Raw genomic sequence first — 25187 nt, 5'->3', positions numbered from 1 at the left:
ATGCTGACACTTCTGATCACTGGTGTCACCGATACGAGTGGGACGTGGCCCACAGCTAAAGGCCACGACATCTGTGTTTGTGTGTGTATTGGGGGGCGAGCATTCGTCCATGCACATCTTGATTGAGTATTTGTGCATACATGTGTACCAAAGACATGTGAGCATGTACAATATTTACCACCCTGGCAAGTCACCACGACCACCTCAGGGCTCAAGTTCTCGACACAGGAAATGACAGGGTCTTTCCAGAGGTATGAATTCTCCTGGCCTAGATAGCTCGCAATCATCAATGAAAGTGAGTCACATTTCAAACTTTATGTGCCCTCCAAAAGCAGGACAAGGAGTTCATCCGAGAAAGCGTGACAGTGCAAGAGAGAGACAGAGACAGAAAGGAGAAACAGGCCATGGCAAGGATGGTGTCTTTCCTTATTGAGGCAACATAATTAGGTGATCCTTGTCTCATCATCCAGGAACTCTCTAGACCCCTCTGTCTTAGGAGACAATGTGCATATGAGTTGACAAAGAGTTCAAAAAACTTTAGCCACAGCAACACTTGAATGGCTGTAAAGATTAAAACTCAAAGGATCAAAAAGTGACGTGATTCCTCAGCAGTTCTCTGAATTTGCTCCTTTTTTGATTACCTGTGAGGTGACAGAAGACTGTGCTCTCCATCTCTGTAGCTTTATGCAGCCTCTCTGTTGTTTCCCACCAACCGATGGGTATGGAAACCTGTTCCTGTTAAAAATCAGTCCGACATGTTTTGATCCATCTACATGATTAGCCTCTTTGCTTAATAATTCCTTATGGATTTTTCACACTATCTCTAAGCTGCCAGACCTTACACCAGCGAGTCTGCTGCAGCTATCTTAGCCTAGCAGTTAGATAACAGTTTCCCTAGAAATTTCAGATTTAGGATTTTTACTAAAGAACTGAACACATAAAGAAATGCACGTTACTTTCGCTCAAGAAATTTCTATTTAATACACTCAACATGGTAAAAATCTCCTTATTTATTAAAAAGTACTTAAACAATATAGTGCTAGCTTGATGCTAACGTAAATGGGAAATTGCTTTGATATGCTTGCGGTTAGCATGCATCAGTATAACTTCGGCTTCAGAATAGAATTTTAACTTTCATCACAAAACATATCACAGTTAGTCTTTTAAACAAACTAATATCTAGGGGTGGGCGGTATACTGGTTTCATTACTGTCACCGGCATAATATGTAGCCATGAAATGAATTTTTTGCAATACCGTAATTACCGCGGTAAATCATTGTTACACATAATTAGGCTATGTGGGAGATTTATTTCTCCTGATGCTGACAAGGTCACTTCTTGGCCGCAGCCATTCTGAAAATAAATGTGCATACACCTTTAAAGGGGACATAACATGCCGATCCCTGATTTAATACTTACATATAATATAATGAATTTGAAAACAAGACCTTTCACCCCCTGAATTTTCAAAAAAATGAGATATTGTATTTTTTCTGTTATCCTAGAACGAGATTTGATGCCTCTGAAAATAGGTCATTGCTAGTTGGCCGATTTCGACTGTCTTGAAGACACGAGGATCCTTTCTTTTTATTGGAGTAATCTGATAAAGCAGCTCCTCCTCTGTGATGTCAGTTAGTCACACAACCGCCACCGAGGGATACACCCACCAAGAGCCGAGTATAAACGTATAAACTATACATGTTACAGTACCAGTTTGACTCGGGGTCCAATACAAAAGGACGTATCCTACACTCTGCCATTTTATTAGTGCTATCAATGCCTTACGGTGGAGTTTTGGCAAACAGCAAACTCGCTGGGTCTGCCCCATCCAATATGGCGATTTTGTAGATACTGCCATGCTGCAAAAACCGCCCCCTGGCTCTACCCCCTCCGCCCCTCTGATAGAACTGACCAATCAGAGCACAAAGGGCTGTGACGTTGCGAGGTTACTGGAGGTCATTCTCAAAACAGAGCGTTTCAACGAGATCTTCAGAATGGCCTAAACTAAGGATATTGAGAACGCTATTGTGGGGCAATGAAGGAACTAAATAGAATAGAATAGAATAGAATAGAATAGACAATACTTTATTTATCCCCGAGGGGAAATTCAGGAGTCACCGCAGCATTTCAGAAAACAAAAGTAAGAAAGAGTATAGAAAGTGCAAAAGGATCCATAAGAAATTAGATGACGACATCCTGTCCACCACTCGTCCACCACTCTCCAGCCCAGCCAGTCTCCACCTCCACAGGGTCCAGGACTGAGCTTCCCCAGCAGTCTGTTCAGTCTCTGTCTCCTGGATCCTGTCTGCTCACAGCAGGCGAAGCTCCTCCAATGTGGGGCCGGCGTCCGATGTCAGGTCCGTCAGCCACGTCCGTGAACAGCACGATGCTGCTGGGTTAGCACAGCTAGCTCATCCATCCCCCGGGGCTAGATCCCACGTTCCCAACAACGATGGATGGAAGGACAGGTCCACGTCGTCACCTCCCAGCTCACATCCGAGAACCAGCACGTCGTCCTCACCTCCTCCTCCTCAGCTCGAGGGAAATCATCAAGCCCTACACTAGTTAGCATTGACATGCTACAGGCTGCTAACAGCTAATTTTGCATGTAAACAATGCAGCCATGGTTACATGTAGGATCTCCAGACAAACACAGGAGAAAAGTAGTAAAAAATACCGCCGAAGCCACAAAAAGTTTGGTGTCTGTGACTGACAATGAACCATACAAAGTGATGATCCACTCCAAATACAAAGATTACGAAAAAGAGACGAAAAAAATACAAGAAACGGACAAAGACGAGAGAGCTGCTGCAACAGGCAGCTACTTGGGTAGCGCCTAGCAACGGAATGAGGAAAAATGACTTAAATGACTTGAACTGAGGGCAGAAATGCTTTACAGGCATCCTAGTCTGGCATAGTGAAAAGGAGAAACAAGCATGATACGTCCCCTTTAAGGCCAGCAGCAACGAGTCAGTGACGTGACTTACTAGACAATCAATAGTGGCATCAAAATAAACATTTTTAAGCAAAATGAATACCGTAGTTTGTGGACTATATGCTGCTACATTTTTCACATGCTTTGAACCCTGCGGCTTAAACAGTGGTGCAGCTAGATTACAGATTTTAAGGTCTATCAGGCTTCATAGCCTCGTCGCATCAAAACCAATACAATTCTAGAATATTTTCGTCATCGATAAAAAGTGCCAGAGAAAAATTTGAGTTTCGCTGAGCTTTGACAGAGTTTAGGCATAAACAGCCAGCCTACTCTTATTTGTGAATTTTGCATCCAGACTGAGTGTCTGCTGTCATGTCAGCAGGAGTTTCTGCTGATAGGAAAGGGGGAAACAAACGTTGTGCTAGTTTGCTCCAAGTTTGTTTTTACTTTTTTGACCAACAAACATGTAGCTGAAAAATGCCTTTGATAGACTCTTGTTCTGAGGATGAAGCCTGAGCGCTGTCCAGTGCCACATCATGTTGTTCTGTGCGGACAGGTTTTGTTTTTACTCCTGACTGATGATGATCAATATCTTAAAACAGCATTAAATGATTTAGGAATCCTACCTTGAATTGATAAAGCCGTGGACCAAGCAGCTGCAGCAAAAGGTTTTTATCCGCCATGGTTCAGGCTGTGAGTCCAAACTCTCCCCCTCTGCTCATCAGTCAACATCACTGCCATGGATCTTTCAGCAACTCTGTGTATCTCTGTTTGTTGTCCCAAAAAAAAACAAGATAGCTGTGGGAAAATCACGTCAGCAAAATGTTCTGTCTCATACCACAGTCGTCTGTATTACGACAGTGGAGTTTGGAGGAAATATCTCTCAGAAATCTTAACAGCTTCATTATACAACCTTCAGGCTTTGGAAAACAGACAGAACATAAATTTAAGAACACTCATGAAATGACAAGCTAGTTTTGTTCATTTCAACACATTTATTAGCATCAAAATTGTTACTAGTGAATTGCTCACCCTTTTTAAAGGGACAGTTTAGTTTTTTTGAAGTGGGGTTGTATGAGCTCTATGTGACCACTAAGGACATTAGATACAGTAGAAAATTATCTCCTCTCCCTCTGTAAGACACAAACTGTAATCGCTTCTGTCCGTGGATGTTTCCTCTGTATTCCTTTCAGTCGCCATCTGTAGCAGCTCTTCTTCTGTGTGCTCCTGTTCATACAGGTATCCTTTTGGTTCCAAAGTGAATGGAACTTCATCGTCGCTGTCCTAGTCACTCATTTTGAATTTCCTACGCTGCCTCACAATCCTTAGAGTACAAACAAAAGAATTACGATACTTGATCAAACTTACACGAGGCTACAACCGACGCCCGAAGCATAGCTTGTTTACATTCCCTACAGATGAAAGGAGGAGGGGCACGGAGCGCACTAGCGCTTCGTGGAAGGATACATGACCAGTTAGTTAGTTAGTTAGTTAGTTAGTTAGTTAGTTAGGTCCGGATAAATGTTTATATTTCCAAAGACTTATTGCACTTAAAAATTATTCTATGTAGCGTACTCTTAAACTGTGGTACTACTTTTTGATTTTAGTTCTTGTAGGCAGAGAAAATAGCCTTTGAATTTGGTACGGTATTTCCCTGTTAGCGCCTATTTCCTCGTCACCAGCGATTACAGTTTGTGTCTTACTAAAGGAGAGGAGACAACTTTCTACTGTATCTAATGTCCTTAGTGGTCACATAGAGCTCATACAACCCCACTTCAAAAAAACTGAACTGTCCCTTTAAATAAAATGCAAAAATGCATTTTTTGGTCAGTAAACATTCTTCATCCGGCAGACCCAGTTTGCTCACCAGTATAGTGCACTTTTAGCTCGAAATGGGAAAGCACATTGTTGGCAAAGGCCTTTTTCCAACCCAGTATTAGACATTTTTCATCTGCCTGGTCAGATGTTATAACACAAAACAGAGTCAGAATCATGTTTTGAAAAGACTTCACTTTTTTACATGTCGGAATATGAAGGAAAAATAACGTGATAAAGATTTTAGGTCATATCACCCACCTCTAGTGGTTTGTTGTTTTCTCTAAGATTTCACAGATGAGAGATAATGATGATGTTAACCAACTGGAACCGGCCTCTCTGAATCTGCTCCTCTCTTGATCACCTGTGTGGAGACAGAAGACTGTGCTTTACATTTCTGCAGCTCTATGCACCCCCTCCATTGTTTCCCACCCCTCTCTGAGACAGACAACGATCTGTAGCCTAAAGCCTTTCTCTAAGCCACCCTGGATGAAACCAATTTAAGAATTATTTTTCTTCCTACACTTAAACTGTCTGGATCATCCTCGGTGGCTTAAATAACACGGCTTGTGTCAAAGCAACTGTCTTTGTTATTACACAGATATGATATATATCAGTTATATATGGAGATATGAGTGTGTGCATGACTTTGTGTGTGTGCTGGTGACAGCCATGATGAATCACTTGGCTCTTGTGTCCTATCTAAATTCTTTCATCAGACATAAGTCCGTCTATCTTTATTGCGATCTCTCTGCGTTCGTCTGGAAGTTTTCGCTCATTTGGCCTGTGATCTTTTAGCCCTTCCTCTCTCACATCATAACTTTCTCACTTTGTGTCTGCGTGTATTTTTCTCTGCAGATGTTTTGACCGACAGGGTTATTGCTCTAGAGGCTGATGCTTGGACACAGAATGACATTGCACCATGAGCTCATGCTCAAATTAGGGAGGATATCCGGAATCCGTCCCTACAAGTCTCATTTAATCACACAGGGTGGAGGGGAAACGTGTTTATGGACCTAATAGTGGAGTGAATACACTTTTTTTTTCTTTTTCTGTTTTTTTTTTTTTTTTTTTTTTGTGCTAACTACGTCTTACCCCCTCTCCAGAGGAAAAGACATGACACATAAGGGCAGGATGCATTTTCCGTCAGAGTTTGCAGGACTCTGGCTCACTTGGGAAAAAGGGAAAGAACAAAGGGAAGGAGGGAGGAGAAAGTGGAGGAGTTTAAAGCCTTTCGCAGTCATAAAGTCACACTCAAAGCTTCCCTAATTACCTCTGCTTTTCATCTGCTCCTCTCACCTCAGCGTGAATGTGTGAGAACACAGAGGAGTGGGGAATTGAGCGGAGAAGGAGCAGCCAGAAACCTGGGCTGGAGGGAGGGCTGATGGTCACAGTAGACTTTCAGTCAAAGTGTGCACAGGTGTGTCGGAGTGTGGCTCGGTTAGGAGTGTATTTTGGTCTCTGAATCAACAGGCTTTCTCTCTCTCTCTCTCTCTCCCCCTCAGTCTTCCTGGGTGTCTCTCTCTCTGTCTGTGGCCCATGCTTTGTCAGCAGTAGTTGCTTAACAAGAACATGCTGGGTTTGGGCAGGCGACATGCCAACTGCTTGCTTGCTGGCATGTGCGCTGCAGGGAAGCTTCATGTCTCAAAGATAACCAAGCTGCCAAGAATGCACTCCACAGAATGAAACCATAAACACAAAATTCTTCCCAGTCTTCTTCACCCCAAGAATTTTCCTTTCATTTTTCTTCGGCATTGTTATTTTGCTTCCCACCAGCCCCAGTCTCCCTCAACCAACCAAGCGTGTTCCCTAGTATTGCATCCAATGCCTAAACAAATATGAGGTCTGTGTAGATTAGCCTGCCGCCAGTCTCCAAAGCCATAATTTGACACACTAGCATGAAATGAAACTGACGAAAAATGTCTCTTTATTTCTCGCCAATGCCGACTTGGTTCTCATGAATGATTCTCTGACAAAACTTCACAAAAAAACTGACTGACTCTACCTTTAAGCTGCACCCTAACAAACGCTTCAGTGTAGCCTGTGCTTCATCTGTATCCTGACTGTTGTATGAGCTTGATGTCCAGGCAGGAAGTTTCTTGGTAATCAGACAAAGTCGCATCTCCTGGGGCTTGTTCTCTGTCCAAGAGAATTTGGCTTTTCTGGAACACAATCTGCCTGTCTGGCTGATGGGATTTGTGCTCCGCTGCAGCTTATTGGTCCAGCCTGGCCTTCTCCTGTGTCCTGTCTGACTCTTTTGCCCCCATCTTTCCCAAGCTGATCCCAAAAGCCATAAAATGTCTGTGTATGAGTGTGTGTCTGTTTCCATGTGTGTGGCAAGCTTATACCTTAGAGATATAGATGTGCGTAAGCAAACAGTAAATCCTTTTCAAAGCATGTCTGAAAACCTAATGAACCAGTTGCCTTTTTGATCAAACTTTATGTCTACCATTATTCACTTTAATGAAAGGTTATAAAGTTAAAAGAAATGATGATAGATTTGACCAAAACAAGGCCGTGCTGGGAGAAATAAGGGAGTTTCGCTCAGAATTAGCGTGAGAGAAAATTGTCTTGAACATCACAAATTGGCCAGACGTGCTGATCTGCTTCCATCTGACGCCTCTGGGAAACTAGGGCGTGCACTTAATATGTGCTTTAAATGCATAAGTGGGTGAGCTTTGTGATGTACATGTCTGCATGTCATGACTAATACTGTTAGTTGGGCTCAGAGTGGGTTGGAATTGGCTGTCCTTTTATCCTCTCAGCACCAGCTCACTTCATCACTCAGTCAAGTCACTTCCCTCAGCCTGTGTTGGACTCGCGTCTGCCTCCTTCCCTTCCTCTTCTTCGCCTCTGTGGCTCCTGAGGCACTGTTAAGGAGTCCCATGGCAGGCTTTATTCACTGACTGACGCTCCAGTCATGCATCCACTGTATCTGAGTGGAGGAGGTGCCAAAAATAGGAGAAATGGATGGACCAAAAACCAATGTTATTTTCTGACCCTGCCCAGCCTTTTCCCATTGGTACAGCCCATGATGGATTATGATTACTGCTGTATTGTCTGCCAACATGAACAGAGGATTTATATAAGTGTGCTCTTAAATCCACCACAACTGTATAATTCATTTGGTTTGCTTAAAATGATTGAATTTGTCCCTTAATAACACTTTTTGTTTACATAAGTCCTGATTATGGCTTATACCAGGGGTCTGCAACCTTTACTTTCATAGGAGCCGTTTTACCTTAGCTCACCTGGATTAAAAATGATCCAGAGCCACAAAATCTACCTTATCTTCACAATAAAGACTGTAGAGTGTAAACAATTATATAAATCGTTACATTTTGGTAAATACCTATCTCAACTATAAGGTTGTTGATTTTATGAAATTATACATCTGATGTAGGGATGGGTACCGAATTAGGTACTTATATAGGTACCGACCATATTCCATCAAAAGTACTGGGTAACGATGCACATAAAATCAAAAGGTACCATGTTTAGGTACCTAAATGCATCCTTGTGACTGTGAGGGAGAGTAGATGATTTTCCATGCTGGACATGAACACAGCATTACAAGGTTATATATTGAAAAATAGATATGTTAAATGGAAAAGAATTTAGATTCTATTACTAAACAAATTGATATTTTTTTTTTTAACCACATAAACACACAAAAGTACCAAAAATTGGTACCATCCAGTACTGATACCAATTGCCAAGTATCGGGAATCGGTACCATGTTGTTTCAAATCTGAAAGGTACCCAGCCCTAATTTAATGTCTTAGTTTTTATATATTAACATTTTATTTTGAATTACAGAAATATCAAAAGATACCAAAATTAAAAAAAAGTTTTGGAAAATTTCAAAAATTTGCATAAATTTCAAAAACTTTTGAAAATCTCAAAAAGGTTTTTGGATTTCAAAAATTTGCGAAAATTTCCAAAATGGTTTTGAAATGAAAAACTTTAAAAATTGAAATTTTGAAAAAGTATGAAATAAAAAAATTCAAGAATTTCAAACATTTGCAAAATGTGAGTTATTTTATTTGCAAAAAAAAAATGAAATTTTTCAAATATGAAAAAGTAAAACTTAAGAAAGTGTTTGAAATAAAAAAAATGCAAAAAACAACTTGAAGTTTGAAATTTAGAATAAAATTTTACAAAGAAATGCCATTTTAAAAAAAGGGCAAAATTACAGAAAATTTCAAAGAATACTTTCATTTGATTATGTTTACGGAAAAATTTCTCACTTTTTATTTCGTTATCTGACTTGGAGTGTTAAACTTGAAGTTAGTCAAAGGTGCAGGGAAAGTTACCTGTAAAAAGGTTGGGCTCTCTTTGTATTAGGAGGTGAAGTAAAGCTGTGACAGGCTTTATTGTATGATGTGATGCATATTTAGTTTAATAAAATGTTCAAGTTAATGTTAATGATTTTAGCTGATTTTTAGTGTCAGTGTTTTTAATCAATATCCTCTGTATGAAAAAAAAAATCTGTATTTTAATTATATTTTTTTAAAGCTACAAGGAGCCACTGCAAAGGAGTCAAAGAGCTGCATGAGGCTCCAGAGCCACAGGTTGCACACCTTTGGCTTCTATCATTGGAAAGCCTGTTTATTCCTATTTTAACTGGTGCCACACTTGTAAGGAACATGCATTTGTGAGAGGAGCACCAGCAGCTGAGTATGTGATCTGCACCAATGAAACATTTTCCAAAACTTCTCTGCCAATGCCAAACGGCCTACTCTGCCAGTGGCTCTTGTTTTGATTGGACTCAAGGTCTAAAGAAACAACACATATCAGCAAATTAACACAATTTAAAACATATTCATTTAACAATCAGGAGCCTCAGTGGTTTAATTCAAGTCCTGTTTGTGATGTTTTTAATGGCTTACTTATAAAAGACTCAGGCCTCATAAAAGACTAGTTTTGGCCCATAATTGAAACAGCGCTGAAGTAACCCTGTGAATGCTCCTTCATAATAAAAAATGAAAAATGAAAACAGGGTCCACACCTGTTGGAGAGAAAAGTGGAACATACATGATTAGACTTCCTTTCATCTTGGATGCCTTTCACACCTCAGTCAGCCCTAAGAGTCTGTTTCATGTTAATCTTTTGTTCACCAAAATGTTTCCTTTCCCTTTCTCAAGAAAATCTGGAGTCCAGTCTCTTTTCATCATGAGTTTTCAGTTATGATAATAAGGCTTTCAGGCAGATCACAGTCAATCAATCAGCTTGGTCAGGTTTTGGGTAAAGACTTCCAGTATCTTTGACTTACTTCTTTTAGCCTCTAGTTAGAATGTTGAGCTAATTTGCTTCTAAAGGACACTTCATCTTTCCTATATTTCTATTTTTGCTTTTGGGTCTATTTTATCGATATGCTGAGTGTGCTTTTCTCTACAAACTGAAATAGTACAAATTACAAACTCAACTCAAAAAAAGTAGAGAAGTTTACATAATTTAAATCCTGCATTAAATTGAAAGTTGTGCAAATATCCTATCACATTTCTTTACTGAAGTAATTTTGTTTTCTGTACCAAAAGCTTCAGCTGCAGCACTATTGTGTACTGTAGTTTCCAAGACTCCCACGTCCTGTCCAGTAGGCTGAATAGTTATCAATGAATGTTTCTTGTGTGTGACACGTGCTGCCCTTACAGTCCACCCAAAGAGACGGTGTGATTTATACACCAATAAACAAAAGAGAAATGGGGAGCTTCTGTAGACCTATGGCCCTTTTAATGTGAACGACCAGCGGTGCTGTCCATCAGCCTGTCAACAGTCTGCCCTCAGGCTGGCCCTCTACATCTCCCCTTTATGGTATTAGCCATTTGAACAACCCTCCCTCCCTCCCTAGCCCCTCACCCACTGCACCCTCTCTCTGTCTCCTCTGTCCCCGTCCTTCTCTCGTCTGCTCATTCCCCGTTCTCGATCATGTTTCCCGACTTTGGCTTGTGCAGGGAGCAGTGATCCCCCACCAACGGCCAATCTCTTCCCCCCACTGCCCCCCTTCTCACCACATTATAGCCAAGTGCACCCCGAATGGCCCTGGCATCTGTGGAATTGTTTATGTTTCAGAGTTTTGATATTGCTTGGCTGCCTTTTTAATTACTGGAATGCTGATGGAGAGATGGGAAGCTCGCCCCTCCTCCTTCACCACCTCTGCTCCTCTACCCTGAGCTCATTATCCCACCTGTTAGCCCCCTGACAGGATGACACAAGTAAACTGGGATTTTGGGCCAGGGTCTCTGCACAGATTTGTGATTTTCTCAGCTGTTTGTTTAGTCACAGAGCTCTTGGCCAGAGTGCATCTCCCCATTTCTTCTGGGTCAGATTTGCATTGACAGCACGTCTGCGCATGTTGTCTGACAGTTGAGTCATGCCCTCACTTTAGACTTCAGACGTGTGATACTACCTCACAAGAATGATGAATCAACAGATTGATTCATTGACTTATAAATAGTTTATTACCATTAAACTGTTTACTGGGAGGCTGGAGGATTGTGTGACATTGCAGCTCTCCTCTGTAACCTGAGATGACCAGTGCTGAGTGGGTGATGGCCCTATGTACAGTATTCCTACTAATTAAAAGAAGGATATATAATCTACACGTGTCACTGTGTCATATATCTGTGTGGTGACCTGTCTGAAACCCAAGCCTGTGTCAGGATTAAAATGCTCTGCTTGAGAAGATAGTTGATCGGGTTCAGTTGGGACTGATTGCCAAGATACCGAGAGCCTACAGCTCTGTGGTATGAGAACAGTGTCTCCTACCTCATTATCACAATATTACCGCATCCTCAGGCATGCATATACACATGCACCCTGCTTTTATAAGCCTATATGCACATGCTTAAAAATACACATGGGCTCATGCTCTCACTTATTAAAAGATGCAGTGTCACGTATGACACAGACACAGTTACAGCCTCCCACTCAGGGCTGTGCAGCTGGTTAACATGGGAAACAGTCTAACACACAATACATTTTCCTTACCACCATCTTCCTTTTTGTGATCACCAGTTATAATTTCATTGGACAATTCAATTCAGTTTATTGTGTGTATATTGAAAGTCCCAGTGATGATTATTTACCAACCGACAGAGTTGAACAATTAATCGAATTGAAACCAACATTGCAGTGTAATGGAGTGCAATTTTTAAATCTCAAAGGCAGCAATAAAAAAAACAAACAAAGTTTCATGTACACAGACCTTGAGGGAATATAGTAACTATCACTTATTCTTCTTTAAAACCAGAAAAAATCAATATGCCTTTTTTTTTTTTTCACAAAAAAAAACCTGAGCGACAGAGATTCATACAGCAGAATGATCGTAGCTGGCAGAGCTATATCTATTGTTCACTTTATTCTGTATAGTTTGTTACTCTCACTGACATCTGGAGGTCAACTGACAACAAATTTCACAGTCTTCCTTTTTATTTTTCTGTTAAAGTGCAGGAAAAAATTGTTTATGTGTTGACAGTATTAGGGATAGACTGATTATCAAGGCCGATATTTGGCATTTTTGGGGCATATCAGCATCAGCCTTTTTTTAATCCGAAGGCCGATAATGCTACTGTCACTGGAAAATCCCGTTGAATAGAATAGAATAGAATTAAACTGAATTGAATAGAACTTTATTGCCATTGTAACAAGTACAACAAAACCGAAGTCACAGCAGCAATCAAGAAAACAAAAGTAGGACAGTGAATACAAAGTGCAAAAAGGTCCATAAGAAAATAGATGTGGACAGCTTGTTCATCATTCTCCAGTTCAGCCAGCCTCCACCTCCACAGGGTCCAGGACTGAGCTTCTTCAGCAATCTGTTCAGTCTCTGTCTCCTGGATCCTGTCTGCTCACAGCAGGTGAAGCTCCTCCAATGTGGTGTTGGTGTCTGATGTTTGCTCTGTTAGCCATGTCTGTGAATAGCATGATGCTACTCTGCCTTCTGGTATTCCCTTTGTTGCTGGGTTAGCACAGCTAGCTTGTCCATCTTATTGGAGATAGATCTTACGTTCCCAATAACGATGGATGGAAGGACAGGTCCATGTTGTCACTTCTTGGCTGTTTAATAAACATATGCTTGAAGGCATTAAATGCAATGAATTGTTGGAGTTTGTATTGTTCAAAATTTTATGCCAATATTTTCACTTTAACTGCAAATTAATATCGGCTTTAAATAATTGGTTATGGGCCTTCTTGCCTACTAATGATCAGTATCGGTATCGACCCCAAATATCCATATCAGTCTATCTCTAGACACTATCCTTTGTCATGTTGGTCATACTATAGAATGAGTCATTGCTTGTGTTAAGTGAATAATGCAGAATGAAGACCCCCCCCCCCCCCCCCCCCCCCCCCCCAAAAAAAAAAAAAAAAAAAAAAATGCAAAATCATAATCCCAATATTGGTTCAAAAAAAAGAAAAAAACGATTATTTTCTAAAATCGGTCAGCCCTAGTGTTTATGTTGTTAAAGAAATTGATTTTTTGGATTTATTTTCTAGTAGTGGCAGACACTGGAGCTTAACTGGTAAAGACAGAGGAGCTGTAGAAAGCTCAACAAGAGGCTAAAACACAAGTTAAAGTGTTCATTCCAACCCACAGTCAGCAGTTATTCTGCAGGGTCTGTTCAAACTTGAGAGTCTATCAATAAAATGAAGAGTGAGGTTATGTTAGCTCTGCTTGGTGAGGTTGGAGTTGGTAGATGAGCACTGGTGGGACATAACCAGGATTCACCTATGTTACACATTACAGAAACTTTGAGACATCTCGGAGCGCTGGATTGTGAGTATTTCTAAACAGACTGTCTGCTCACCATCTGTACACTAACCTTTGGTAATTAAGTTTACAAAGTTTGCATTTTGTTTAGTTTCAAACGATAGCACTACATAACTTAGTACATAACCTTGTTGCTTTGAGTCCTAAACAAAGTTATTTTGAACAGAAAAATAGTGTTTGAGAGGAAACTGCTTTGCTTTTATTTGTCTCCAAAACAAATGCACATCTTGGCAAGAGTCATCTTTTTTGGTGACATTGGGTAATTTTGCTCAGGAGAAACGAAACCTTTCATCCCAGAAAAACACTTGTGATTCCAGCCAAAGATGTCTCTGCCGTCAATGCCAAACAAATAGTCTTTACTGTGCCTGTAATTAAATTCCCTTTGTAGAAAAATTCAGCCTGAACTAATACTCTTTACAGAGCAGAATTCATAAAAACACCTCAACAATCCCACAACATATCTCTGACTAGACCTTCAAGTCCTCTCAAAGGTCACTTTTATGATGTTTTATGTTGCAAACTGGAACTTGTTACGTCCATCGTGGTCTGTGGAATAGATGATGATGTTTGATTAAAAAAAGCTCATTTTAAATGAAGCAATAGGATTTCTGTTCACTTGTTTCTAGGGATGGGTACCAAATTAGGTACATTTGTAGGTACTGACGGAATCTGTCGAAAGTACTGGGTACCAATTCTCGTAAAATCAAAAGGTACCTTGTTTAGGTACCTAAAAGCATCCTTGTGACTGTAAGAGAAGAAAGAGTAGGCATTTTGCCATGCTGGACATGAACACAGCATTATAAGGTTATATATTAAAGAAAAAATATGTTAAATTGAAAAAAACTGCTATACCCTAAAGTTAAAAAAAATGATATTTTTACCACATTAACACAAAAAAAGTATCGAAAATGGGTAACGTAGAGTACCTGCACTGATTGCCAGGTACCAGGCATCGGTACCCTATCATTAAATCAAATATTATTACCAAGCCATCATTTTGCTTTAAAGCACCGAGAAGTTCCTATCTTCAACACAGTGAAACTGTAATAGAGGTTCTTGATGCATGCCTTGCTATGAGTCACAGCGTCCAAAGATTGAAATTTCCTCATGCAACTTAGCATCTTTACTTATAGGATCACAACAACAGTAACTTACTTCTTGTCTAACAGTTAAATCACTTTGTGGATGCTAACCATGCTAATTTGTACCACATGTCCTGTGCAGAGTTCTGACATCACACAGATTTTAAAGTCCTATTCCAACCGTGACAAAGCTTCATGGTTTGACACTAACACGCAAGCTTTCGTGCATATTTTTCTGAGAGACTGGCCAAAAAATTAAGAGCAGCACAGTTTTGTATGAGAGCTTCCATTGGGCATGTTTTTACTCGGTTATTGTGGCAACTTTACCATGGTGACACACAGCTGTAGCTGTGCCAGTGAAACACTGTGTTGCCATGCTAACGTAAAGTGAGAATAGCTTCTTAAGATTGAAACCGGGGAGCTCAGAGTGGCCTCTTAATAGATCTGATGGAAAGGTATGAAATAGTATCCAGTCATACATACTCAGTGAAAGCCCCACCTAGCCAGAAACCTTCTGCATTTTTAACTTACCCTGTTAAAACCCTGTTTATTCCAAGCAGACAGCACATCAGACTAGACTCAAAGGGCTCACAGAAGAAAAAAACAACTTGTATTTCAGTTAAGCTAGTTTGACAATTATGTGTTTGGAGTTTCTGACTTTTTAGTACTTTCATCGAAATGAAAAACAGAATGCGTCATGAGAAATAGCCTCATTCTACTCAGATCTCATTTCCCAAGAGGCTAACTGATGAGAGCCTCTGACATGGTAATGACAGCCACCCACAACTGTGTTTGAATGGAGTGTGGTCAGACATGCTGGTCAGAGGGAACAATCCAACCCATTTGGCTGTCATGCACTGAGGGTTTCTCCTTTTTTGTCACCCTGTTTCCTGGTACTGGAGAGTGCAGAGGAACCCACAATGCATTGTGTTTGATTTATCACGGATTGAGAAACAGGCTAAAACATTTTTGTATGGGCGAGAACTCACAGAAGAACAGAAACTGATATTGAGGATGAGCGTACCAGGGGGGCCATAATTCTGCCTGTTAGGGAGGGTGTGGAGAGGAAGAAAGGTGGACTCTTCTCCTCTTCATCGAGAGACGAACCTGTTTGAAGTAAAAGCCATGGAGAGGCAGGAAAGTGCTCAGGACCCAGGGGCCAAATGAATCCAGATGTCAGAGCATGTTCACAAGGTGGAGCCCACTTGTACAGTAGTTGTTTTTCCTTGTTCAAAAGTTCAGTCGCTTCTATTTAGTTGGTTTTTCCTGGCGGTCTCCCACTCTCTCCCCTCTTTTTTCCTCTCTCCTGCTCTGTCACTCTCTTGGCAAAGGAAAACAAGCTTCTTTAACTAGTACAGAATGTCTTAAGGGTTTAATGATCCTGACGTAAACCTTCTGAAAGATGTGTATCCAGTTGTGGTGTTTTGAGAAGAATGAGATGGATTTTTTTTCACCTCTTGAATCTCGAGGAAGCTTGTCTTTCCCGGGCACTTCAAGCACAAAGCAAGACGAAACCATGATCTTTTTATAATGATATGATGAGGTTCTGTGTCAGTACATCTTGTGGTGTAAATTTCTTTTAGATATTGAGCCTTTAGACCAGACAGGGAGGCAAGCAGGCCGCTCAAGGCTACATGTAGCCTGTCAAGCTTAGGAGACAATGAAGTGGAACCAAAATTTGATCTCCAGCTTCTCTGCAAATCCAGAGCTGTGTTGTGTTTTCCTTTGCGTTTCACATTGTTATTCTCTTTTCTTGTCTCTGGCTGGACATCCCTGATGCAGCAATGAATTCCCAAACAGACCACTGCTTGTCATGTCTGTCTGCTTTATTTCTGTCACACACAGTCATGCTCTTTAAAATGTAAAATCTTGTGCATGTGAAAGCAGCTCCATTCATGACAACTACGGGTGCATTGGATATGAGATGTGCCTTCTACGGGCCGGTGGGGAGCCCCCGTGTGTCACAGACAGCGGTCATATTAGTGCAGCTGTTGAGGAGGACATGACTGTTGTTATCCTTCTGTCTGTAAGCTGGGAGGGGCTGGACACACACAGGCACACACACACACACACACACACACACACACACACACACACACACACACACACACACACACACACACACACACACACACACACACACACACACAAACACACATGCTCATTTGGTTACAACCACTGGGGATTCATACGCAGAACAATACTCTCTCAAAGGAATTTGTAAATGACATAAAGGCGGTAAAAAAAACAGCACAACTCTGATTTAATGCTCAGCAACACACACAGGAAGTTATTTCTACACACTGCAGATGTATGCTTCGATTTTTCATTGTGTGTACACTTGTGTGTGTGTGTCACAGTGTTGGTGGTGCTGGTCTTGGCACCCTCCTTCCTTTAGTCTCAGTTTCTGTACAGTTGCTACTGCTTCTTTATGTCCTGGCATGCTTTTAAGCTGACATCACAGCCCAGAGGAGAGTGCTGTATCCAGGATATGCATACACACACACATGTACATTCATACACACATGTACATACAGTCCTCCAAAGCTGCATAGTGATGGGAATATGTGGGGAGATGTTGCCAAGAAGGAAAGAACAAAAGGTTAGGAGATTAAGTGGACCTTCAGCAGAGTAGATAATGTGACTGAAGGATGGACCAGGCTCTTCAGGAGGGTGGAAGTGGTCTCATGTAGGGTAAATGGCCAATTCTCTGTACCTATGTGATCATGTTTAATCAAACTCATGGGGCATGATTTCTAAGTAGACTTATCCAACAATAAACTGTCAATGAGCTGTGAAATGGAGCGAGACTCAGGAGAGTTGGAGAAAGAGGAAAGAAACTGACTCAGGAAATTTGGCTCTGCCATGTCTCAACTCTGTCACTGAACCTTGTTTGGCAAAAAGTGGCTCTTCATTGACACCAGTTGGCCAATTTGCTGACATCAGGCTTTATATATTAATGTTGGGCAAGTGTTAAGCCAAACAGCCCTGTAGAATAAGGAAAATTCACTTTTTGCTTCAGAAAATGAAGCCTGATTTTATTTGGCATGTATATCAGGATGTATGTTAATAGACTTTCCCCGCATGCTGAGAATGTCTCACAAATACTTTCGCCCCTTTAAGATACTGAAACATACATATGAGTGATTGTATAATTGGGGACATTTCAAGTCCATGGGGTAAAACTTATCAATTTACTGAATACTTATTTCAAGCAATGACCAATTTTACAGTGGGTCATTTGAGTCATATTTCAAGTTTCATTTGATATCGAAAGTGAACAGGTTCCATAATTTATTTAGCAAATATTGCAAAACCATGTATTGGAATTTGCAGTTTTGGTGCTGTCACATTGCTCAAATATCAAGTTTGCTTTTCAAAATGAACAATAGAATACCTATTTGTGTTTACTATTTTTGGTATTATTTAGGGCTGGGTATTGCTAAGAACCCCATGATTTGATGCAAGATCAATTCTTAAGGTTGCGATTCAATATCGATTCAATATCGATTCGCTATTGATTTAAATGCTTCCGATCATCGATTTTCATGCCCCATGTGAACACATGTGGTATGTCACCTCACGTTTTGGCGCAATAAAACAACCCAAATGTCAGACTTTAAAGCTGAAGGAGCTGGCTTATGCTGCTGCTGCTGCTGTGGCTGCCATTTTGTTGTTATTTGGTCCCTCGTGGCCCTTGTCCGTACAAAACGCAAATAACCTGCACATTTCCCCTCACTTGCCAGGAGATGAATCGATTCAGAGGATTTGCTGAATGTTGGAGCTATTTCATGAGATTGTTTGATGTATGTATATGTGTTTGCCATTGTAAACATCAGGGGGCAATAAGCACCGTGCCAGGCAGTGACCTCCCAGGAAACCTATATTGGTAGGGGGTGTGTCATTGGGAGTTATGCACCTGAAAGGGGAAACAGGTTTGTAGGTTTGTACCAGGTCGGTGAGACGTGTTGAAATGTTTGTGAACAGTTTCTTCTCAGTAAAAGAGGCAAATTGGATTTCTGAGAGGAGCTTTCTTTTGACCTGCGTACGACCCAACTGGGGAGGTGCATCGTGGCTGTTTGTTAAAGTAATTCCCCAAGTTTATCCTTTTAGTTTCTCTTCCCTTTTTGTTTTGACAGATAGCCACTACACTGAATCTATATTGAATTGGGCGAGGAAATATTTTGATGCATCAATTCATCAATATTTTTACCCACTCCTAGTATTATTTTTTTCTAAGTGATCACTAAAACAGGACAAAGTTGTTTTAAAAACTATTTTAATAATTTATTTGGAATTTTGGATAAAATATTTCACTTTGTGTGTGTCTGAGAAATCTGTGTCAACTGTTACCCACGGAAAAGACGTATAAATCAGCAGTGGTTTGCTCCAAAGTCACATGACCCAAATCAATCGAGGTCACATCCTTTTTGGTAGGAACCATTAAGAAAGTGTTGCATACTTTAACTCCTCTTCATTATTATTTCATCAGAATGATAGTCTGTACATGGGGCGCATTAATTGTTCATCGACTGTGTTATCAACATTTTTGGTCTTCTTACTATAGATGATTAAAAAAAAAACTGTGAAGAAAATTCACAGAAATATGAGGTGATGGAGGTCAGGTGATGGCATGTTCAAGGTCTGCAGTTGACAAAATTATGCTCCAAATTTAATTATTACCTAATATTTAAGAATTTATTAGAGCTTAAGCGTGCCAACTAATAAACTTTGCACATTCCAGGTATATCATTTGCAATTAAACAGAATTTGTAGCAAAAAAGCACTTTTTTCCCTGCTGTTTTGTATACCTAAAAGTGTACCCCAATTTAGAATCACTCATATATCTACGTATATACTAGACAGAAATGTGTCAACTTAACTTACAGCTTGACACAGGACAAGATGAGGTGGCTGGGGCCCGGGGTTTGGATATGTGTAACTTGCATTTTCAACCCATAACCCCTTTACCGTAGAGCTTGTAAATCATTACATCATGATTTATTATGTTTCTCCAATGAAATATAACCTGCCCTTTGTTTTTCACCATCCTTATCTCTTATTTTTCTGTTTTCCTTGCAGACATATTCCAGTACCTTCTCTCCTTCTCTCAGGGCCATCTGAGCTCTCTCCTAGAAGGAACATATACATCCCTGTCTCGTCATGCCCTGCCTCATGTCAACCAGCTCTTCTCCTCACTCTCCCACTACCTCCGTGGGGCCAACGTCTCTGTGGATGTGTCAGTTCATCAGTTTTTTAACAATCTCTTCCCCCTGGTCTACACCAAGCTTATCAATCCGGGTATCGATGGAAGCATGACAACAGCCAGTGAGATGAGCGACTGTCTCCGCATGACCAGACAGGACGTCAACCCATTTGGGCCTCATCCAGCCATCATGGCCCAAGCACTGACTGGAGCACTCGGAGCAGGGAGACACTTGGGCCTGGCCCTGGAGGAGGGTCTGGAGGTGATGAACGCGACAGAATACGTCAGTCTGAGCAAGGAGTGTGTGAGGGGCTTGGTGAAGATGGTGTACTGCTCCCACTGCAGAGGGCTGACTCTGATCAAGCCCTGCGTGGGCTACTGTCTGAATGTGATGCGAGGTTGCTTGGCCAGTGTGTCGGAACTGGATCAGCCTTGGAGGAAGTATTCTACTTTGTTGGAGCAGCTGACTCATGCCATGGCGGGACACCACAGCCTCGAACTCGCCCTGCTCGGGGTCAGGGGCTATGTTAATGACGCCTTGCTTTATGCACAGCTTCATGGTCCACTCATCACGGCAACGGTGAGTACACACCAGATTGGTAGCTAAATGGAAACTGCAAAGTGCCTTGCAACTGTTTTTTTTTACATTTTTGTTTAGAAAGATATACACAGTGTGAAGTGAAGTGAAGTATTCCAAGAATGTATTGATTTTGATTTTGGTGTTTATGGCTCATAAGTAATAAATCCATAAGTTCATCATGTCATAGAATTATATCTGTGTACCTATCTTCTTAGATACTTACCAACTCACCAACTTACCAAGCTGCCTGCTCAATTCCCCAATTACTTGCCTACTTACTGACTGACCTGCTGACTTACTTACCTACCTACTGACTTGTATAGTTCCTTACTTACTTACTTACCTGACTATCTATTCACTTGTCTACTCACTTGCCCACTTACCTACTTCCCAACTTAATTACCTACTTTCTGACTCAACCACTTACTCACTTACTTAGTCACTCAGTAAGTTAGCCTCTGAACTGTTTACTAACTTGCCAGCAAACTTACTTAGTTACCCAGTTACCGAAATATTTACTTACCTACTTATTTACTTACTTTGTATTTTGCAACAAAAACCTTACTTAAGTATTTTCTTTATTACTTCCCTACTTACTTACCAAACCACTTATTAAATTGTCTTTCTCAGCGTACTTACTTTATTTACTCATCTACTAACTTAAACACTTAATTTACTTCCCTACGTACTTTAACACTTTGTTAACCACTTACTTACCTATCTCTTTACTTCAGTCAGGAACACTGATCATAGATTGAACCCTTTATTGCCAAATGGGTACAGTTAGAATTAGCGTTAAAGCTCTGCTTTTAGCCCCTGGGTTAGCTGAGCAGCCTGCTCAAGCTCTCCAGGGAGTGCATAGCAAAACCCTCATACGTAGGGCTGAGTGATATGGCATTTTCTCCACATCTCGATATTTTAAGGCCATGTTACGATATACGATATGTATATCTTGATATTTTGACTTAGCCTTGGGATGTAGCTTTGATGTTTACAATCAAACCAGAATGGCTACACTCGATATGTGTATTGATATTTATTATGATTATTCATATTAATTATGCATCCATTTTGACGTATGAAAACATTGGACCTACATTTGTAATTAAAAAAACGGAGTATGCAAAAGTCTTATTTTTCAATGCGGAAAACACAAACATAAGCAGCAATTCATTTTTATAACTTAGAATGCAAATATAAACAGAAAATTTAAACGCTAATGTACAAATTTAGCAAACAATACTGTTAACTATTTGCACTAATACAGGAAATTGTCTGGAATTTTGTACAGCTACTTACAAAACCATCAGATGTCAACAAGTTTTTACAGAATTTCCATGAATCTCCTCATTGCTCTGACACACAAAACAAAAACTACAGTACACACTCCACACTCTACTACACACCAACAATGTATTTAAAGGCACAAATGGATTAAAACTAATTTTTGCGCACGTTGTAACTCCCAAAACTTCCCCTATTTCCCCTATCTCTGTATAACTTTTCTGACTGGTTGAGGTAGTGCACTTTCAACCAATAGGAAAAGAGTGTCGTGTTTCTCTGTTGTTGTTTTTTATCTTGCCGACACTGTCGGGACGCTGCTTAGAACCACCCGTTATTACTGTTCATCTTGCCCTCAGGAGACAGGTTTTTTGACATTCTTTAACAGAAAACATTTTTATGCTAGTAGTCTGACTCATTGAATCTAAACCATCGCCAAATTATCAAGCCATCATTTATCTTTGACTAACTTTCTTTGGTGACTGAATCCATCTGCGTGTTGTCGTGGGTTGAGGGGAGTGGGAGGAGGGGTGTTCGTCATGTCACATAGGTAGAGCAGAGACGCTGTATGGGAGAAATATGGACACCGAGAAAGGGAGAGAAGAGGTAGGAGCGAACATGCCGACCATATAAAGAATGTACTGCTAAATGATATGCAAATTCAACTTTATTGGTACAAATGATAGAGCTTTTTCTATATTGCGTGGAAGAATTACATCGATATAAATCCGTCTTACTAACCTATTTATTATTTACTCACTAACTGATGTAACCACTTTATTACTTACCAGCTTTCTTGGTTACCTGCTGACTTACACCCCTTCCTACTGACTTTCCAGTTTGCATGTTACAACCCTTTATCTTCCTTACATTTGTTTTCACCACTTTAACTGTTACATAAAGGAGAGTTACTCCTCCACTGAAGACATACTTGAGCTCAGGCAAAATAAATACTCATTTTCTAGTTCCACAAGGCCATTAAAAAGTCAAACCTAAGTGATTCTGGATCAGGATGTTAGGTGATACTATATAGTACTATATATTCTTAACTGATTTTGTTTAAAATGAGGAAAGTGGTTAATAAATATGAATTTATTGCACTTGCATGCTGTGAGTACTACCACATGTCTTATGTTAAATGTGGTTTGGAGCTGGATGTTCACAACATGGAGACAGTTTCATGAGAGACTGCCAGGCCGTTGTTAAACTGAATACAACAGTTAAATCCACAGTGTAAATTATGCTTCTTTTAAACAATTTTATATTGGACTGCAGTGTAAGGTTGTATGTGTGTCTCAGCAGGCACTGTGGTGAGACTAGACTAAATAAACAAAAACTTTAGGGAAAGGGTCGGCAGTTCTCTTCTAGGTTTCCAATTTAAAGCTCTGTGCTGTGGTTTAAGGGTTTCAGACCTTTATTTAGACCTTCAGATTAACACATGTAAAATATTGCCAGTAAATGCTGTAAACTATGATCCTATCTTTAGCTCTGCTGAGTCCTTCAGTTGGCAGTGAGGTGGTGTAAGTTGTATACCTAGGAGCAGAAAGAGTGATGAGAAAAAGTGCGTGTTTGTCATCAAGTGATACATGACTAAACTCTCTGGGGGCTTGACAGTCCAAGTGAAGCTCCCTTCTTTTCTCTAAATTTCACGGTTGGATGTCGATGCAAGGTATGGGCATTAAACGTTTCTTAAATTTTTGTGTCCTCACGGCATGAGCTAAAGTGCTAAGGATATCAGGCTGTTATAACCTTTAGGTGGCCTCTTTTTACTGACAAGGTGCCTGGATTCCGATTCCATGAGAAGAGGGAATAGCCTGTTTATTCTCTCTTATCCCCTATTCCTAAGTCTTTCCATCTCATTATTTGGCCACGATTACGAGTTTCAGATATGAGTTTTTGTGATTCATATCCTGTCAGAACCTTTAGTTACTCAGTTGGACAGTGGCTATGAGTGATATGAACTGTGTTGAATATTGTACCAGTGAAGGGAAGAACAATGCTTCAATGTTGACAGGGTTATGTAGACTGCAGTTGTTCCATAAGATTTTTAATGGGACCACTTGTGGACACGTCGATACTGGAAGTGTTCCCAGAACTGTAAGACAACACTATAGAAGCCATAATGTGCAAGCTGTCTGTGGATTCTGTAATGAAAGTTTCTTTTTCTTCTTTTTTTTTGGTTTAATTTAACAAAAGTTTTGGCCTTCCAGTCGGCTATCGAGATTTATTCCTACAAACTGTTATCTGTGTGGTTACTCTCTGCATTAAAAATTTGGCTTGCTCTCTCTGACCTTCCTTAACTCATGCACTAAGTAAGGCTGGGTCAGGTCCAGTTTGTGCAATGGACTTTAGATGAATATGGATAACATGCCTCCATCTCCTTTGAAAAAACAACAACAAACAAAATAAGCCAAAATATGGCTGCAGTAGAAGCTTACGTATTATGCTACTGGTATATTGTGGATCTTGTTTATCTTTCCCTGACCAAATCACACATTTACCAAAACACACATGGCAGGGAAACCTTATGTAAGTGCAGATGTACAGTTATGGAAAGTTTAATAAATACTGTTTGTGTTAAATTTTTTTCTCAAAATTCCCCCTCTTCTTCACTGTTTAGGTAAGGGAAGATGTAGGAGCTGCATTTTTCTGCAGAGCTGTCACTCATGTTATCCCAACCCCTTTCTTTATAGAATCAAGTAACTTGTTAAAGTCTGAAAAATAAACACACTGCAAAAACGGAAGTGTGCAAGTGTGTGCCTGATTATGAGCCACAGTCACCTGACAGCTCAATATTTTCTTTTTTCAATATATTAAAAGTTAGGAATGAGGCCACATCTGTCACTGAGAATGTAAAAAGTCTACCAGTGGATGGGGTATAGAAAAAATAGCTTGTCACATTCTTGAAATAAGAGTAATTTCTTAATACAAGAAACTAAACAAAAACTCATCAAACCCATTGGAAGATTTTTTACTATTACATTTAGGCATCATTTTTTTTCTTTTAATATCTTAGAATTGGACATTCTCTGGACTTGACAGGTGAATTTGGGGTCTATTAGAATGGTAGGTTTCATGATGATAACTCATACAAAAAAAACTATCTTTCACAAAAATTGACTTGTATTTTTAATTTTTTGTTTGACTCATGCCTTATCTGTAACAATAGAGGCAAGCTTTATGAGTAATATTTTAACTATCTTTTATTTACTATTTATTATTTAAATGTTTGAGCTTCACCTTTAGGAAGCAGCTGTGTCGTCCATCACTTTGTACACCAGTATGAAGTTCTCATACATGCTAAATCATGAAAAGAAAGCATTTATTAGTTGGATTGGGCAATGATTTTGGAATATTCAAATAGTCATTAACAGTAAAAAAAAATATTCAAACAGTTCATGTGACGATGGTTTTGTCCCGTTTACAGCAGGTTGTAGTTTTATGCATGATGCCAGAGCTGTTACACGTAGGGACGGGTACCTTTCACATTTGAAACGATACGGTTCCTATTTCT

At 40.1% G+C, this 25187-nt stretch overlaps 1 protein-coding gene across 3 annotated transcripts in view; it reads left to right on the top strand.

Moving 5' to 3' along the window:
• gpc5c (glypican 5c) overlaps nt 1-25187 on the top strand; it is a 168392-nt gene that overhangs the window by 24215 nt on the left and 118990 nt on the right. For all 3 annotated transcript variants that reach the window (XM_074689001.1, XM_074689000.1, XM_074688999.1), the window contains exon 3: nt 19689-20392. In XM_074689001.1, the coding sequence (XP_074545102.1) occupies nt 19689-20392 (704 nt within the window). The remainder of the gene's footprint in view (nt 1-19688; nt 20393-25187) is intronic.

This window comes from Halichoeres trimaculatus, unplaced genomic scaffold (genome assembly GCF_033239565.1).
Source record: "Halichoeres trimaculatus isolate MK-OKI-2021-1 unplaced genomic scaffold, fHalTri1.1 fHalTri1_scaffold_15, whole genome shotgun sequence".
Classification (NCBI taxonomy): domain Eukaryota; kingdom Metazoa; phylum Chordata; class Actinopteri; order Labriformes; family Labridae; genus Halichoeres; species Halichoeres trimaculatus.
Note: the sequence above shows the minus strand (reverse complement) of the source record. Positions and strands in the feature narration are given on the sequence as shown.